This window comes from Mus pahari, chromosome 1 (genome assembly GCF_900095145.1).
Source record: "Mus pahari chromosome 1, PAHARI_EIJ_v1.1, whole genome shotgun sequence".
Taxonomy (NCBI): domain Eukaryota; kingdom Metazoa; phylum Chordata; class Mammalia; order Rodentia; family Muridae; genus Mus; species Mus pahari.
Genome location: NC_034590.1, coordinates 170,342,154 through 170,361,328, shown reverse-complemented (window position 1 = coordinate 170,361,328; position 19,175 = coordinate 170,342,154). Strand labels below are relative to the sequence as shown.

Sequence of the window (19,175 nt, the reverse complement as noted above, 5' to 3'; positions counted from 1 at the left end):
TGCTTATTGAGTGAATTGATAGTTGTACTTAAAGATTTGATTATTAAAATAATTGAAGCAACAGATTATACACTTGAACCATTCTCCCTGTGTTATTCAAAGATTTAGCCATTGATACAGAAAGGTAATCTCTCCAGATTAGTGATTCCTAAGGAAATGTGCCCAGAGAACACTGGGGAGATGGGCTAGATAGAGCCGGTTAAAAATGAAATCCCAGGTAACTACCTTCACAGCAACAGTCCTATCAAACAACTTCCAGAAATACTGCCTTAGTTACAATATATTACGTAAGACTATAGCAGCCATCGGCTGACATGGATTTCTTTGGCACTTGCTATGTATCTGATCTTTTCCTGAAGGTCCTATACCAACAAAGGTATGGAAATGTTCCCTCAGTAACACAGGTGGAAGACTCACTTGAGGTTGAGGGTTAGCAAAAGTCTGCAGATAAAATGAGAGCTTTAGGTAAACCCTGAAAGATGGGAGGGTTTGAAGAAGACAGGTTTGAATAGGCAAATCATAGATTATGGAGAGCGGTAGGTAAGATACTAACAGCTACCAGAGTTCATGTAAGGAGGCAATGGAGACAGCAGTTCGAAAGCACCACCAAAACCAGGAGCAGGCATGAGCCTTGACCTGAACTTGGCCCACAGGCAACACAGCCACTTTGAGGAGTGGTCATTGCCTCATTCACAACCATCTTCATCTCTCCATTCTTCCACTATTATACTTCTATAGCTAGTCTTAACTGCTGGACTGGACATAGAATGTGGACTAGATAAAAACTGTTCTGAGAGTTGTTGGGTGTGATAGTGCACACCTTTCATTTCAGCACTCAGGATGGAAAGTCAGATACATCTCAGAGTTTGAGTCCAGCAATCTAGAGTGAGACCCTGTCTTTAAAAGCTACATGGGGATTAGGGAGATAGCATAATGGGTAAAGAAAATGTTTGCCTTGCAGGTATCTCCCAAAAGCTTTACTGGGTGGTAGTTTTACTTACAATAATAATAAAAAAAAAAAAGTTACAAATGGTTAAGTAGGTCAGATGGTGTGCCTTGAAAAGAGAGGCATACAGCACTGAGCAGCAGGTAAGGCAAGTGCATGGAAGACAAGTATTCAGTGGCCCCTGCAGCAGGCAGGGAATTTATGCTGCACTCTATGTAGGGCTGCAGAGCAGAACTGGGAAGAGGAGCAACCTGCACCAGAGTCAAAGCAAGTCCCCTGCTAAGTACCTAGCTCCCATCACCATACACAGAAAAAAAGCTGGGGTCTCCAGGCTAGTAAAATACCAGATCAAATGACATCGAAACATAAAAAAAAATTAACCCAGTGCTGGGTTAGTGAGACAGTAAATGCACTTAGTAGGCTCAACAATCTCAAATGTGAGAAGACATGTGTCCTAGTAGAAAAGCTCCGTTCTTATTAACATAACTAGAAAAAAAACAACAAAAACAGCAATCCACTACCCAGAAAAGGGACAGGTGTCTACAAGTAGATTATAATGTACACCTCATGTATATTCTTATCTGTTACTAGCTGCTCCATCTTATTGCCAGTCCATGGCACCCAAGAATAAGAGTCCTTTTTATTGTATTTTATGTGTGATAAAGTATACATGCACATGTGTATGGGTGTGTGTGTGTGTGTGTGTGTGTGTGTGTGTGTGTGTGCAGGCCAGAGGTTGACCAATACTTTATATATTGAGGAAGGGTCTCACTTGAATCCAGAGCTTACCAGTTTGGCTAGTATAGCCAGCCAGCTTGCTGCAGGAATCCTCTGTCTCTTCCTTTGTTGCTGAGATAATAGGTGGACAGCCACACCCGCTTGGCCTTTACATGGGTGCTAGGGATCTGAACATGGATCCTCCTGTGGCAAGTACTTTTTTCTATTGCCTTATCACTGAACTGGGGTCTAAGCTAGAAGGAATTTATATAGCCACACTTACAGGAGTCAGCTATCCACAGATCAGATCACCTCCTTTCCTGCCTTGTCAACAGAAACTTAAAGAATAAGATCAAAAGGTATGCCCTAGCTTTAAAAAAAAATTAATTATTTAAGCCTTTAAAAAAGCAAAACCTATCTTAGAATTCTTCTGTTCTCACCTGGTTGTTTTTGAGCAGCCAAGGTGCTATGTCATTGTCTTAGGGAGCATTGTTCCTCAAATGGTAGTGTTGATATGCCTTCCACTAAAAATGTTTCCTTTGCCTTTATCAGTAACATTATTTTAAAAAGAAACCTGACTGGAAGGAAAGCTGTAGTTCTCACAAGCAGTTCACAGCCAGCCATGACTTATTACATAGGTCACCAGCAGTTCACTACCAGCTGTGACTCATACTCCAGAAAACATAGGCTACTCTCCTTCACACAGCAGCAGGATGAGAAAGAACCCTGTCACCAGGAATGACTTAATGAAGAATTCTTTGCTGCCTCTCACATCTCCTGTGTATGAGGGCTGATTAAATCTCACCTCAGTGCTTGTATGTTCTGGGGTTTCTCGAGTGTGCTGATTCTTCCTTACAGCACACATCCTGCCACATGCACCTTTATCATTAGAGGCTATCAGCTTCCACCCACATCTCTACTCTGCTTGCACAATAAACAGACATCAGCTGCTGGGTGCCACCTCGGATGTTACCACTGTGCCAGTTAAATGGCATTTCTCCAATTATGGGCATCCAGTTATAGGTAGAGAAATGCATATCTCAAGATTTACTAATTTATCTCAATAGGCACTATTTAAGGATTGTGACTTTTTATAGTGAAGCAACTTTCTAGAATCCTGTCATTCTTTGCCTTCCAGGGTTGTTTCCTCCACTTCCTTCATTATTTTGTTTATTTGTTTTTGTTTTGTTTTTAATGAACTAAAGCAATGGCTTACATTGAAGAAGAAAGACTGGTTTTCTACCATCATTTTTAAAAACACTGTGGCAGCTGACTAGATGGCTTCCCCTCTCCACCATCTTCTCAGCTAGTCTTCTGACTTCTTTCATTTCCTCTACTACCTGATGCTGCCACCCAGAAGATGGGTAACACAACAGCCACTAACATCTGCTGTTTGGGTGAGCAATGCCCACCCAGCAGAGTCTTGTTAGCAAAAGCAACCGCTTGCCTTAAATGCTTGAGAGCTGCTGGGTGTACAGAATAGTCCAGTATTTCAGATAAAGCAGGAAGGATGTGTGGGTGACTCATTTACTGGGTTACTGCTTGGACTCTCTTTTATCTCTCATGGTATTGTGCAGTATTATCATTTCCCAATGCAGTGAAGAGAACTGAGAATCGCATAGTACTCTGTGGGGAGACAATGTAGCTGGCCCCAGGCCCATGCCAGACCTTCACCATCCCTAAGAGTTTATAGTCTCCTGGGTGACAGAAACATTTACTGGTAATCCAGTTTCTTTGGTCAAAAGGGTTTGGGAATAACCTTCATTCAGCCTTAATCAAATCATTGATAATACGGCCACAGAAGAACAGCTTTCCAGTGCTGTGCTAAGAGTCTTCTATCCGCACACAACCAGGCTGAAGTAGGAAGTCAGAGAAGGAAGGGCGGGTGCTTCCACCCGAGGACCTCCAAGGCATCTGCCTCCTTTCCTAGGAGCCCAGCCATGAGAAACCCTGAAGTCTCTAGTCATTATCTTGTATAGTTCAGGGCACAGAGTCAGTGAGAAACCAATGTGTTTCTAAATTACAGTAATGGTGAATGTGAAATGTCTCAGACACACATAAGTTATACAATATAAATTTTGGTTCTGTTTTTAAATTCACTTTAGGGGAAAACCATCAAAGAATAATTCAAGAAATGATAAAGTATTAAGACCTGTTCATTGTCAGAAAGTACCATTGTGCTGGGCTTGTGGCACAAGCCTGTAATGCCAGCTACTTCTGATGCTGAAGGAGGAAGAGCCTAACTTCAAGGCCTGTCTGGTCTGTTACAGAGTAAATTCAAGGCCAACCTGGGCAACTTAATGAGAACTTGTTTCAAAATAAAACATTTTTAAAGGTAAAAAGAGGGCTAGAAATGAAATGATAGAGCACTTTGACGGGCATACACAATCCACATTTATCAGAAGAGGGAAAACCCTACAGAAATCACTTCTGATCTATTCCCAAAGAACATAACAAAGAAGCTCTGAGATCTGTCCCTGAACACAAGACTACCACATCCCATGACCTCTCCTTCATCCTCAGTCCAGCCTGTCTCCTTTCAACTGAACAATATCAGCATCTGATCTTTTAGTCTGGGGCACTGCTACCAGGACAGACTGTGAGCAGCAGCAGTGAGCACTTTTGTTGAATAAGGTAAACACCTTAGAAAGGGCACAAGACCCATACAGCTCTCACTTCAGAATTAGAGCCAACAATTTGAACTTGTTCAAAAACGAAACACTTTATTCTTTATAGCTTGTCTATGGCTGTGCTTCTAGTCATGAAAATAAATAGTTCCATTTGCTCACATGTGTGCTCCAGAGTGTAAATATGATCTTTCATAAGGACCCTTAAAAGTATTTCTAGAACGTTATATCTGTAGGACCAAGATAGCAACTATCACTGAATAAAGTGAGGCTAGAAGTAACTGGCACCATACCATACCCTGGGAGTCAGGACAGCCTTCCAGGGCCATAGACAATTAGAATGAATTATTCCAGGGTTCTCTTTGATTGTCAAGATTTATACAATATGTACAAAAATAATTTTATTCTTCAAATTTATAAACATGAGGCTTGAAAGAAATGGCTGTGTAAGTAACAATAATAAAAGAAGCTATTGTCTTGTGTTAGTGACTAAAAAGGAAATGTTGCTGCTTCTGTTTGGAGGTTTCTATTGAAGAGCAGAAATTTTAGAACTGAACAATGCAGAAACTATCCAGATGGCCATAGCGAAATGATAAAAATAGAGGCTGTCTTACCATTTTTTCTTCCTTAGCAGGTGGACTTCGAAGAAAAAAGCAGAGTGGAGCAAAAACAATATCAATTATCCCAATAATTGTCATGAGCCAAGGAAAGCCAATTGCCTTTGCAATGGCACCGCCAGCAGAGGGACCTTTGGGGAAACAGAAAATCAGTCCTTTCTCCAAACATCTTATCACCAGAAAATGTAAAGATTTCTGTATTTCTAGGAGGTTTTATCTGTACTACATTAAAGGTTTTCTTGAAAGCCAGTATTCTTACCGATAGCATACCCCATACAGAAGGCCACATCGGCAATGGCATATACACTCCCATAGACAGACACATGCCGCAGGTCAACCAGGTAGCCCATGATAGGCATCATGGAGGAGTCCACCATCCCTGTGAATAGTCAAGGATCAGTGTATGGAAAAGTGGTATGAGCCAGAAGCAGGCTGGATGTCAGCCACTATGTCCTAAACTCAGTACATTGCTAGCTCTTTCCCTTTGTCCTTGTCACATGCTTTTCCATGACAAGACTCCCGACAACAAACCTTTCATTGTGGATAGTCAGCAGAAGGGTTCAGACAGGACTGGAATTCAGGATTCTGAGCCCTTGTTAGGCTACCATTTGTTGGTCGCCTTGTCATACCTTTGGGGTAAGGGAACAGGATGGTACCCAGTCTTCTGGCAGCTCACCCATGGCTCTTCAGATCTAGTAGATTACAGGCCGCTGGAACCTGGCTCACTAGCTGATGCCTGCTTGATCCACTATTTACTTGATTGCTTTTCTTTTGCCACTTAGCACACACTCACACCTCAGCCAACCTCTTTCCCACTCATCCCAACACCAGGCCATAGACCATGAGAGTTACCAAGCAGCAAAGTGCCCATGAGGGCCAGAGTATTAGAATTCAAAAGAAGGGTGAGAGTGTGTCTATTCCTGCTCAGAAAACTAAAGCCTGAAGAGCATGGCTCATTATTAACAAAACTGACAACTAAGACCAGCATGACAAGCTGTGGTCTCTTGACTAGGAAAGAAAAAGGACCAGAAAGAGCACATGTGCTCAGAATTCTGGGTACAAATCCTAACTGAATGGGCATGGTCATGCCTGAGTACTGTTTCCCTCTGTCTAAAAGGGGTGATTGGAAAGTGGGTTTGGTGACTGAACACAGTAAACTGATGCCTGTTGGCACACAGCAATAGCAATAGGTGAATAAAAGAAATCAATATCTCTCTCTCTCTCTCTCTCTCTCTCTCTCTCTCTCTCTCTCTCTCTCTCTCCTCATTGGCTGATCATCTGATTTGTGCAGCCATCTATAGAGAAAGAATAGACGGAGCAAAATCTAAGAGTTGATATTAAGCCAAGAGTTGAAGAAGGAATTACACATGATTGGTACTGTGACGGTTCATGAGGAGACCTAAGGTGCCAGGACCACCTAACCTACTCAAAGACTAAATTCCTGGCAATATGGTGTAATAGATTTGGCCTTTACTTCTATCATGATCAATCAGGATTTATAAGTGAGAAACAAAAGTATACCATCAGTACAGACTTCCTCTAATGTTTTATATTCCTTGACCTGTGAAAAATCCCTTCAGGGCACAAGTGCATAGCATGGTATCTCACCCACCTGCATGTTCTTTACCAAGCCTCATAAAAAAAACAAAAAAGACCCAACCAAAACAAAGCATGGGAAGTCTGTCCCCAGTGTCACTTGGAAAGGTCTGCTCTCAAGTTTGAATCCAATCATATGTGCTACATATGAGGAAGCTGTGTTTGCCAGAGCATGGCAGTGTAGCCACCTGATTTCCAGGAAGCATCTTCATAAACTTGGACTATGGGGTCTTCTTGACCTATTCTCATGGCAGCCTCCACAGCAGCTTCTGGAAATCCGGGCTCTGTGCCTATCTACCATCTGTTCACTCTTCACGAAGAGAATCTCCACTAGAGAGAAGGCAGCCCCAGATTGAGGTACAAGGCCCAAGTGACTTACCAATGGCAAAACCAACTCCAAAGTTGGGAGCGATGAGTCCGTAGATATTTTTTGCAAAAGGAATCTGTAAGAGGAAGTTAATGTGCTAAAATAAAAGACGCAGACTCTAATAAATCATCCTGGGAAAAGTCTTAAAATACCTTTTATCTGGGCCTAGTGAACCCATTCCCCTTGGAAAAAAAATGGAAGCAGAGAAAGGAAGGGGGTTGCCACCCTAATATTTAAAAGAAGCCAAAATCTTGATTGAGGGTGTAGTTCAGTGGCAAGTACTTTCCTACCATGCATGAGACTCTGGGTTGGATGTCCAGGGCAACCAGTCAATAAATGTCTGTTAAAGCCTGAAATGTAAACTCTGGCTGCTGTCTGAACTTAATTACATGCCTCCCCATAAAGACTGTTTCATCCATCCTGAGCTTCAACAGCCATATCTGTGGAGACATTGGCCACTAAACAATGTTTATCCTGGGGTAACATGTTGTTGTTAGGGGTGGTTACCATTACGTTTTTAAGACACTGTCATGTTTCATCGGCCACACCTGTAAATCTCAGCACTTGTAAGAATGAGGCAAAGAGAATTGTTGTTGAGTTCAAGGTCAGCCTGAGTTACATAAGGAGGCCTTAAGGAAAAATTAAAAAAATAAAACTTTAAAAAATAAAATAATAGTGAGAAAATAACTTGTTAAACTACATAATAAAATATCTTGAATAGAATATGACCTAATATTAAATAATATACCCACTGTAATCTTTCCGGAAATGTTTAAATTGACTTTTAAAAATTGGAGTAAAATGAAAGGCACAATAAAACCAAATTATTAAGAAACAAGCTGTTGTAAAATGTGGCCTGGTGAGTCTCACCCAAGACAAGAGCTTCAGTTCCCACACTCCCACCCTGCAACTGCCTGTCAGGTGCAATCTTTTACTCACACATAAAATGCTGATTCCAACAATTACCATTCCCAGAAGAGCACACAGCCACCTATCAAAGAAAGGACTCATCAATAAACGAATACTTACACCGTGTTTCCCAAGATGCATCTTCAGTGAAAATCACAACAGTTACTTGTAATAGCTAAGACAGAGACACTGAGTTTCTTCAAAGAACCACATCATTCTCATAACAATTGGATGCTTTTATTTAATCCTACCTTCCCATTTTGTGTGCAAGTATCCCAAAAATATTGGTTCCAATGAGATAAGAGATGCTCGCTGGCAGGAAAGCAACGCCTGTGGATTTATGAAAAGGACACCTTATCAGTGCTGTGGGAGTCACATGCCAGAAAAACTAATAATCACAGACACCACGGTGCTGATTCAAGAAGATGAAAGGAAGTCAGGGGCCTGCACCCGAGCAGCTAATATCCGGTTTCAGTCTGTGCCCCGCGTGGCTTATTTATCCCAGAAAGCTACCTAGATGCTCCTGAAATGGAAACCATTTCTCTATCAGTGGCTGCATCTCACTTCCATCTGAGTCTGATGGCACCATTACACATGGACCTAGAGAGACAATCCCCAGCCATGGGAGCCTAGGGATGGTCACCCATAGGGTCTGGGCATTTACATATGTGTCCCCATCCCTTCTGCAATTTTTGACACATGGGCAAGGCCATTGCAAGAAAGAATTAGGGGAAACTGGGACTAAAAGAAGGCCATTGGAACTATTCAAGGCCTGCAGTTACTTTCCCTTGTAAATTTATACACGTGTATGTGTCCACACAAGGCTCTGTCACACAAGCAGGACTGCATTACACCTATGGCTCCACACCTTGCTTTTCTCAGTTAACTGTGAACATCTTCCTTTCTAAAAAAAAAAAAAAAAAAAAAAAAACCTACTTGCTCACTTTTCATTGTAAAACTACGACTGGCAGATACCTCACCTCTAGGAATTAATGACTCTCCAAAAGGAGACAATGCAATAGGAACCATTTTCAGTCGGCAAGGACAGAAGTTGCTTGAACATGGCCAGCACTGAACAAAAGGCCCATCAAGGCAAGCTATATGTGCACACAGGGATCTGTTTAAGCTCCACTGCCTGTCGCTGGGATGATATCTTGACAAGAGACTACTTTTCAATTTCATAATTTCAGTAATTTTTTTCCTTGAAATTAGATATACTAGACTTAATTCCAAACTTTACTCTTAAAGAGCCATGTTGTTCCCAACCATCTCCATGTATGCTAGCTATGTACGGTGGATGGTCAACAAGTGCTGGAATAGGCAAGCATGGTTATGTCTTTTTAAGAAAGACACTTAGCCAGTAAACCATATGAGAAGCTGTCAGAACCCTGAGCCTCTAACATAATAGGAATCTCAGGTTAATGGGTTCTGTGATCAAAATGCAAAACAGAGTCATGCCAGAACTAGCTAGGATTATTTCTATCACACCTAGCAAACAGTCATTCAGTATAATCTGATCTAGCAAACATTTACTGACAGCAATTTGCCCAGGACAACACCAGCCTGCAGCAAAGAATGACAACATGGATCCTGTCACCAAGGTGTTGTTGGAGGGAAGAATCAGCTGGTGTTTGATTTGTGATGTGGCTTGCTGAGAATATAAGATACTGTTCTGAGCGAGAACCCTGAACCTGCAGCTGGTCATACTCTCCAAAGAAGACTGTATGAAATCCTGGCCCACACTCTGCATACCAGGTTGGACTTGGAAATAGAAACTGTGTTGACTTTGCCTCAGGATCAATTGGAACCAAAGGCCATGGAGATATAAATGCAAAGTGTGAGAAAAATAGCAGCAGGACAAACAGCCACTGATGTATGGCCTCAGGGTCTGAGAAACAAAACTGAAAGGAATGTTCTATGGGGACTGAGGACCACGTCCCATATGACAAGGTAGCTGCCACCTAACACATCACTGCCCTGAAAGACTGCAGTCCCGATGTTAGAGGAGATACTCTGTAGAAAAGATGAAACAAATTTCTACATGAAATTTTTGAGTATTATTTCATTAAGATGAGATGTTAAATGTTAAAGAGCAAAACCCAAACCCTCATGTATATCATTGCTGACTGAACCAGTCAGCCAAATAATCCACTTGACCTTAGCCCACAGACAGCCCTTGATGACGCCAGTCAAAGAAGTTATCTCAGAGGGCCCAGCTGGAATCACAGGATTCTAATATATCCTGCCTCAATCTAGAACCCCAAGTGGGACATGCACAGACTCCTCAAAAGCCAGTGAGCAGCTTTACCTTCTCAACTTGAAAGAGGGTGTCAGTCTCACACAGGACTGAGAAACTTGGTGACCTTGTTTCCCATGGGAGCAAGGTCTCTACATTGGCAGACTGCATCATGATTTTCAAGCAAAAATGCATCAGATTAGAAAGCATGAAACAAGGTGTTTGCTTGAACTTAAAACTTGCTAGCTAAACATAGCAAGTTTCAAATCCTTTTAAAGCACCATGAAAAGCCATTGCTCTCGTTCTGTACACTCTGGGTAGATGTGAGTCTCAGATGACAAAATATATCATATGGCTGAGAACAGCCTTTCCAGACTGATTTCAGTGACATAGCTCCATGCAAATCCCATGTCCTCATCTCTGCCCTGACCTGCTGGCTTTCTCCATACTACATGCAATAAGTACCCAGCAAGCAGGACCCATCTCAGTTTTCCCATAGCCTAGCTATGTTGTGTCAGGCACAAGGTGCCCCAAAGCATGACTGATCATCAAAAGAAGGGTTCTAGGTGGATATGGTAGCAAAGGCCTGTAATCTGAACACTCCGAATGCAAAGGAAGGAGCAGCTCGGTAAGTTAAAGGCCAGTCTGCTCTAGGTGTCTGGAGAGACCATTGTGCCTCAAAAACAGGATTCCACAGGAACATCAAAGGTGGCTTTATACCTCACAAATTTCTATCATCAGCAAAAATGACAATAATTCATTCCAGGACTCTCCTCACCTGAGTGGAAAGTACTGGTTTCACATGGCTTATACACAGCATCCAATGTCATGCATGTTACTCTGACAGGAGTCCTCACATGCTCCCATCTCCTGTCACACCAGAAAATCCACCACAGGGACTATCCCTCCTCAGCCTTGAGCAGACCTGCAGGGAAAGGCTTATGCTACCATGAGGTATCAAGGAAGTTGATGCTGGACATTTGGCCTGTGAAGCCAGTAGCCGAGAGTAAGATTCTTCTGGGCCTCAGGTGATCCTTGTCTGATTGTTCCTAATGGCTGATCCTGGAACCAGAATGAAACAGTAGGCCCTTGTTTCCCTGTCCTAAGAGAATCCTGCTGGCTCAAATCCTGGCATCTGAAAACCACCGGTGGTCAGCAATCCATGTGCTCTGTATCTTTTCACCAGGCTAGCACAGGATGTCCTATGAAGTCACAACTGACTAGGACTGGATGGGCTCCCTGCCTGGCCAACCCATGTCCCTCCCTCCCTTCTGTATCATCACATCATATTCAAAACAGATATGCCAAAATAGCCAGCAGTAAAAGCTGGCTTCCAGCCTTGTCTGGGCTGTTAACCAGGGCCTGTTTCCCTTTGGGGGTTACATGCCTCACCCTGAACTCTGTTCCTCAGCACCAAGCTGTCCAAGAGAATCATTTGCTTTTGAATTTGATGTGAAAAAGGACACAACAGGCAGATTCCTCAACAGCTCCAACTCAAGACCTGTTCAATGTGTGATAGAGAAGATGCTGGAAACAGACTTAAACTGATGCCTCTGGAACAGGAGCATCTGCTATCTCTTCCTTCCTGAAAGAGACAGCCAAAGCCTTTTCATGAAAGCAATCACATGTCATTCTCATAGCTAATAGGACTGCTTGGCTCTGACTTCCAGTCTGTGGTGGTTTGAATATGCTTGGCCCAGGGAGTAACACATTGGGAGGTGTGGCTTTGTAGGAGGAAGTATGTCACTGTGGGAAGTAGGCTTTGAGGTCCTATGCTTAAGCTCCACCCAGTGTGTAATAGGTAGTCTCTCCTGGTTGCCTTCAGATCAAGATGTAGGACTCTCAGCTCCTTCTCTAGCACCATGCCTTCCTGGATGCTGCCATGCTTCCTGCTATGATGACAATGTACTAAACCACTGAAACGATGAGCAAGTCCAAATTAAATGTTTTCTTTTATAAGAGTTACCTTGGTCATGGTGTCCCTTCACAGCAATGAAATCTTAACTAAGACACAGTCTTTCTCCAAAAATGACAGCACAGATCCTTGACCACCAGAGGCCAGATTTCTGAGGCAGCACCAGGACAAGGGTCACTGGCTCCAGACATAATATCCTCCACACTATTCATCCATGGTACCTTTGTTCAAGGTCATAGTAGCTGCAGGAACTATGGAGACCACTAAAAGGATGTTTCCTCTCACACTGAAGCTGAGGCAAGAGGTAAAATTAAATTCCCTCCAGACAGACAAATCTACCTTTGACGTGAATGGCAGGCAAAGCCTCAAGCAGAAATGTACAGTGTGGGTCAGCTAAACACTAGGCAAATGACAAGCCTGCAGGAAATGATCTTTCTCTGACATCAAGGGATCGTGAGCTCTATCTCATGTGGCCCTGGGGCTCCTGGCTGACCTTAAAGAGTTTTTAAAAAGAAAGCCTCGGGCTCTGTCTGGAGAGGGCATGAGCAGAACAGCCTAAGTGCCCAGCACATGGCCAGGACACATTCAATTAGGGTCATAAGCCAGATAAGTGGAGACATTGACAAGGTCGGAAAGCTTCCTGGTTGAGCCGGGAAGGAAATGCGTGGTGTTCGACAAAACCATGCAATCCCCAAGTGGATAAATGGTCCTGAGAACACCTGAGATGCAGGATGCCAAGGATCAATGGGAAGGAGGAGCCGGAATCTCCCAAAAGGACAGTTTTATTCTCCACACAAGGCAGGAGTGTCACCAACTTTTGCCTGTTGACTACTGAGTGGGAAAAAGAACACCTAGCAGTGGCTTTCTCCCAGAGCCTGGAAGCTCCCTTGGACTTCCTCTTCTGTCCTGACCAGGAAGGTCAGACTACAGCTTCTACATAAGAAACCCACTTACTTTAGCTCCAAGAGTCCTTCCTCCGCTAAAAACATGCATTGTCTCTCTTATGTTTCCAGTTGGGTGGTTTTCAGTATATTCACAAGGCTATGCAACCATTATCACGAGCAGAATCCAGGTCCTCTTTCCCTAAATGAAACCTCTCTCCTGCTAGGAGTCCCTCCCTACCCTTACCCCACCCTGGGTTGTTTGAAGACTTTTAGGGACTGCTTGATGGACAGACAAGCAATCAGTACAGAACTTGAAGGGGCTGGTACTTTGTTGAGACAAGTCTCCCGAAGCAAGCAAAGCAAGGGTAAAGATAGGGTTGGGTTGAGGGATAGATGTCTGACAGGCAATAAAGGTACCTGAAGAAAGACTGGGTACACAGAAAATGCCCACTGAAGTCAGAACCAAGTAGCTCAGTGGCTAAAGGCACATGCTGCCAAGCCTGATGACCTGAGTTTGATCCCATAAACCTACATGGTGGGAGGAGGTAAGTTGTCCTCTAACCTTCTCAAGTGCCCTATGGTGTGTGTGTGTGTGTGTGTGTGTGTGTGTGTGTGTGTGTGTGTGTACATGCATGCATGCACGCAGTCTCAGTATGATGAAATCAGAAGTAAGCATCTCCATATGAGGTTACCCATGTGAGTTGAGGGAACTATGAAAATAAATCTCTAAGACATATAATAAATTCTTAAATAAACTGTATATGGATGGGGACTAGCTTTCCAGAATGCTCTAAATGTACAGTGATTCAAGAGGGGGATCATGACACAGGGACAATGGCAGATCTGTGAAAGAGAAGAGAGAATACAGACATGGGCCCAAGGACACATGGCCATTCAGAGAGAAATGGAGCAACATCCCTAGAGACATGGCCCTGAGATGGTGGTTGGCCACATAGAAAAAAAAATCCAGCACTTGGGAGGCAGAGGCAGGCGGATTTCTGAGTTCGAGGCCAGCCTGGTCTATAAAGTGAGTTACAAGACAGCCAGGGCTATACAGAGAAACCCTGTCTTGAAAAAAAAAACAAAAAAAATCACATCTCCTTCTAAAAATTAGAGCAAAATTAATTCCATGCAAACCTAAATTCTAAGGGGAAAAAGCATAAATTCATTCAAGGAAAACTGGCTATTTAATTTCTAAATGGTCTTGGCAAAGAAACCACCTCTCTGAGCTAGACAATGACATCTGACAAACATCATTTTAAATGTTCTGAGAGACAAAGCATCATCCATAAAGTAAAAGGACACAGCAAAGTGGGGACACTGCAAAATTTCTCATAGGAGCTATGCAAAGAACACTTAATCGGTAAGAAAAGGGTAAATAATCCAATAAAAAAATTAATAGGGGATATCAGCTGGAACTTCACACTAGCCACATGTGGTACACATCTGTGATCCTGGTAATCAGCAGGAGGCAGGAGGATCAAGAGTTTGAGGCCAGTCTCTCTCTCTCTCTCTCTCTCTCTCTCTCTCTCTCTCTCTCTCTCNCACACACACACACACACACACACACACACACACTAAAAATTAAATCTATGAAAAGAGGCTCCATTCTTATCTATTTGATTCTAGTACCTATGTTACTGAAACAAACAAACAAACAAACTACCATGTATGAAAAGAGTACCTTTGACTTTGGGAAGGCACTCTACAGATATCTGTCTAAACACGAGGGAGAGGCATGCACATTCTTCGATATGGATCAGTGGCAAAATGAACTATCACACCCTTCAATAGCGACTGCTTAAAAATACATATCACTGGGATGGGGTAATGGATCAAGCCATAGAGTGCTTGGTGCACAAGCATGAGGGTCTGAACTCAATCACCAGGATCCACATAAAAAGCTGGGCGTGGTGGGTTACACCTGTAATCCTAGCCCTGGGAAAGTGGAGCCTAACTGACTGGATGAGCTCTGAGCTCAGTGAGAAGCTTTATCTCCATGGCACTGACCTCTTGCCTTCTTCATATGTGTTCAAATAACTGCACAGGGAAGAAGGGCAAAGTAAGGGACTCAAAGAAGATGTCAAGATGATGGGGGAGGAAAGTCCTCATGCGACCTAGACTGTTTAGACTGGAGAGTTAGGACAAATGTCCACAGTGAGCAAAACCACAGAAAATTCTGTTCAGATGGTAGACGTGAGCACACCCTGGGAGCATCATTCATCTCTGCCAGAGACCCAAGGAATATATTCATAGATGCCACACAGAAAACTGAGAAAAGAGAAAGACAAGGCAATGACTAACTCAAGGAAAAAAGATAACCGATCATAGTTCAACACAGTTCAGCTTCGGAGCAACATTCACAGTCACAGTAATATTAATCATGAATGTCATCCCACTGACGAATGTCACTGTGAGTCTCCCAGTAACCGTGGAAGATACATTCCGAGATCTCAGTAGATGCCTGAGGCTGGAGATAGTACCAAACTATACACATGTACCTATGATAACATAGTTTATGAAGAAGATTCAAAGAGGCTAACAATAACAATGAAATATAACTATTCTAACAATGCCTTGTAACAAGATTAATGTATTTCCTCTCCCTCCTCAATACCTAATTGTACTTGCCCCTTTCACTTGAAGCATCTGTTAGGAATGATTAAAAACAAAAGAAAACCTGGGGCTGAAACTGACTCAGAGTCCACTCCAGGCACGGACTCCATGAAGAGGCAAACAGAAGTGGTCACTTCATCACCTTGCTGTGGGTGGCTTTGCAGGGCAGGCACACAGATGGGACCCACCCTAGTCCTTACCCAGCTGCCACTTTCGGGAACACATGGTCTCCATCATCCAGATGGGCAGGGCGGGCTCCAGCATGGCTATCCCCATGTTTGCAAAGCAGATGGAGCCTGTGTAGGAGGAAGAGTGTTAGTACGCTTGCACCTTCATACTGAGTGTCTGTGGTGACTTGAAACCTAGACCTCACGTGCCCCAGCTCAGAGACCCACTCCTATCAGACAGAAGCTAAACAGTGAGCCAAGAGGACGGTAAGAAGTCTTACTTTAGTTTTATACAAGACCAGTCTCAAGCTATCCAGTATGTAACTGGAGGGACCCATCAAGCTCTTTTGGCTTAAACCCATCCACCTTACAAATGAAGAGAATGCATTCCAATTCACTAATTAAGACAGCTGCATGCGGCGGCCAGTAGTCAGGCAACTAGCAGAGCACACGCAACACAGGATACCCTGAAGCTCTTATAACTGGGTTTTACTGCACAATGGATGGATATTTTTTCATGATTCCTAAGGTGTCATGGTGCACTGCGTACAAATGTGCTGGGGGAAGGTGTTTTTCTAGCCATGTGCATATAGAGCATCCATACAAGTCTTCATCGTTGATCCGCTAACCAAGCTCTTTGTAAATATAGAGCCTCCACCACCCTAGGAGCTTCCTGTGCTGGGCTCTGTGGAGCCTGCAATTTGCTAAAACAAATTCGAAGAAAACTGCAATCACAATGATGACAGTGCACGCTTCACTCCTGGTGACATTTAACAGCAGAACATATGAACGATTCTTCTTCCCATTCTCCTCACTGTTAACTCCCTCCACCACCACCAGAGTACACAGAAACTGTGGCTGGTCTAATAGCGTCGGGTATATCTTTGATTGTCTTCTCATCACTGAGGTTCCAAGAAGCAGGAAGGGCTTAGGCTACACTGCCTGGCCCATATGTACTCAAAGTTCAAGGAGTTACAACCCTATCCTCCCACGCCCCTATTTCCACCTTGGCTCTAGACTGTTCCTTGCACCTGTAGAGCCCAGTGCATGGAGAAGTCAGCTTCCTTAGCCTGTGTGCTGCCCTGGCTAAATCCCTCAGCAGAAGAGTTCAGTAAGAACAGCCCAGAGCTTTGATTATTCTATGTTATTTTTATGTTTTTTATTGGCACAGTGTTGTGTAGCCTAGGCTGACTTTTCCTGCATGGCCAAGGACGACCTTATACTGGGATTACAGGTGTGCATCATCAATCCCAGTTTATGCAGTGTTGGGGAACGAACCCAGGTTTTGTGTGTGGTAGGCAAGCTCTATCCACTGAGCTACATCAGCAGCCCCCAACTTGGAGCGTTGAAAAGGCTGAATATAAATGTACAGAAGACGAGGCCCAGTTGTCTCAAATACTTTTTACAGGTTTCCTGTAGTCTGGGAGCCCTGCTTAGACAAATCTGTTCCTCCAGGGTTGAGCTACACTGCAGGCTTGTGCCCACGACAGGCAGCCAGACCCTTTCCCTTCCTGGCACCAGAGCTATTCTCAGCCTTATATCTAGGCACTGGGAAAAGAGGCTGAGGCCCAGCAGGAAAGTGAACTGCCCCCTCTGGGACAGAGCCACAGAACCCCAGAGTTTTCTTTGAGTCCATCTAGATCCCAAGTCCAGAGTCTTGACTTCTTGCTCTGCAAACAGAGAAGTCCTCTGGGACTCAGTTCTCAGTCCACCTGAAGTGAGGCTAGCAAGCCCTTCCAGAAAGTTCAAGGCCATGTAGTGATGGCCTTTAACACACGGGCAAGAAACCAGAGAGAATGATGCAGGGCATCCCTTGTCTCTGACCATGTGTTTCCATCTATCCCCTTAGAACTACCCTTAACTTCAAGAAATCCAGAGCCCTACCTGCAGCGATGAGGATGTATGGGTCCTTCAGCAAGGTTGTTAGAGGTGTCCCCTTCTGACTCTGTTGTGCAATAACAGGGGTTAGAAAGAGTTACCTGGGCCAATCTTGGGCCCTCACCTCCCACTCCCAGCTGCTTACCTCTGGCTGCACTCGGGATGGCTGGAGCACAAAGAGCTGAATAGCTATCAGGGGAAAACACAGATGACCTTTCTTGGAAAGCAGATGTGACCCGGACCCATGCCATTACAGAGGCCAAGGCCATGATCACTTACCTCCATCCAAGAGCACCAAGGCAGCAAGCACCAGGAAGGGGGCTGTCTTCCCCACAAACTCATAGAGCACACTCCCGAAGGGGGGTCCCACTACAGAAGAGGAAGATCCGCAAGACAGCCTTGGTAGATGGGTGCCTCTCCCCATAGGAGCACCAGCATTTGATTTTTATGCTTTGTTCCCTAAAAGATCTGGGGTGCCCACCCGAAATTCAGCTTAATGTGCTGAGCTTTTCCCCAAGGATGTTTTCAACTAAGCAATGGGAAGAGCACATAAAAGCATCCTCAAAGACCAAAGGCCTGAAGCAACAGAGGTAGCCAAAGAGCTGCGTTCCGTGCAGGAGGGTCTACAGATCCAGCTACCAGCAGACATGGGAACCACTGGTTCCAGAGCAAAGAAAAAGGCCCAGGTCTCTCTCCTTCAGGGAAAGTACCTGTCCCCTGGCCTGGGACGTCAACCGGGACAGGTGTCATGGCAGATACAGAAGGCTAGAAGTTTGTCTATTGTAACTCAGAATTTTTAGAGGAAGAGATCTGACAGGCCATCCTACCCAATCCTGTGTTTGACATTGGAGCCTAGGAAATTTGGAGACAGAAGCCAGGGAGTCTAGGAAATTTGGAGACCAGATCCTTCCTGCAGGGGACTCGGGGACTCTGACCACCATTTCCCAAAAGCTCCATGGGGACAAAAAACACAGAGAGGAGGGCTGAATGTCTGTCCATAGGAATGTGGACATGGGCTCAGTGTGACCATTACCAATGGGCAAGGATCATTGGAACCCAAACAGGTCCCACCTGCACATTGACTAGTACGTACCTAAGACCCCCATGGCCAGGCCCCCCAAAGCAATCCCCATGGCGTTACCCCTCTCTTCATCATCTGTGTACACGCTGGCCAGCATGCCCATCCCTAAACAGAAGATCCAGTTAGTGCCCACGCTCTGGGGAGTACCAAGAATATCATGCATGGTATCCTCCCTTAGACCCCAAGCAGGCTAACTATCTTCCTGAAATATGAGGCCAAGCAGAACCCAATAGGACGATGAGCACAGTCTGCAAAACCCTCCCTCCACCCCCATCTACCTCTGGTCCCTGCATCAGTACTCATAAGTCCCCAGCTGGGCTCCCCACCCACTGATGCCTTCATGCCTACCAGCCACAGATGAGCAAGAAGAGCCGATTCCCTGCAGGGACCTGGCGATCAGCAGGAAGGCATAGCTGCTGGAGAAGGCAAACACTGCAAAGAGAGCAGGCCCAGGCCCTCATATCAAGGTCATGCCCCTGCCTACAGGACAGGGATATCCCAACAGTGTGTGATTCTGGAACCCTCCCTTAAACTCATGAGTGTATCTATACTTGAGGTTATGGGCTGATCCACAGAGCCCTCCTTCCTGTACAATTGCCAGTACATCCTCTCCTGCCCC

At 44.3% G+C, this 19,175-nt stretch overlaps 1 protein-coding gene across 1 annotated transcript in view; it reads right to left on the bottom strand.

Annotated features, from left to right (window-relative positions):
• Slc18a2 (solute carrier family 18 member A2) overlaps positions 1–19,175 on the bottom strand; it is a 37,037-nt gene that overhangs the window by 5,235 nt on the left and 12,627 nt on the right. The window contains exons 5-15 of the mRNA XM_021215738.2: positions 18,905–18,988; positions 18,569–18,661; positions 17,755–17,844; positions 17,621–17,664; positions 17,482–17,542; positions 15,631–15,726; positions 8,031–8,109; positions 7,810–7,861; positions 6,883–6,946; positions 5,167–5,286; positions 4,905–5,038 (exon numbers count right to left, since the gene is read on the bottom strand). Of these exons, the coding sequence (XP_021071397.1) occupies positions 4,905–5,038; positions 5,167–5,286; positions 6,883–6,946; positions 7,810–7,861; positions 8,031–8,109; positions 15,631–15,726; positions 17,482–17,542; positions 17,621–17,664; positions 17,755–17,844; positions 18,569–18,661; positions 18,905–18,988 (917 nt within the window). The remainder of the gene's footprint in view (positions 1–4,904; positions 5,039–5,166; positions 5,287–6,882; positions 6,947–7,809; positions 7,862–8,030; positions 8,110–15,630; positions 15,727–17,481; positions 17,543–17,620; positions 17,665–17,754; positions 17,845–18,568; positions 18,662–18,904; positions 18,989–19,175) is intronic.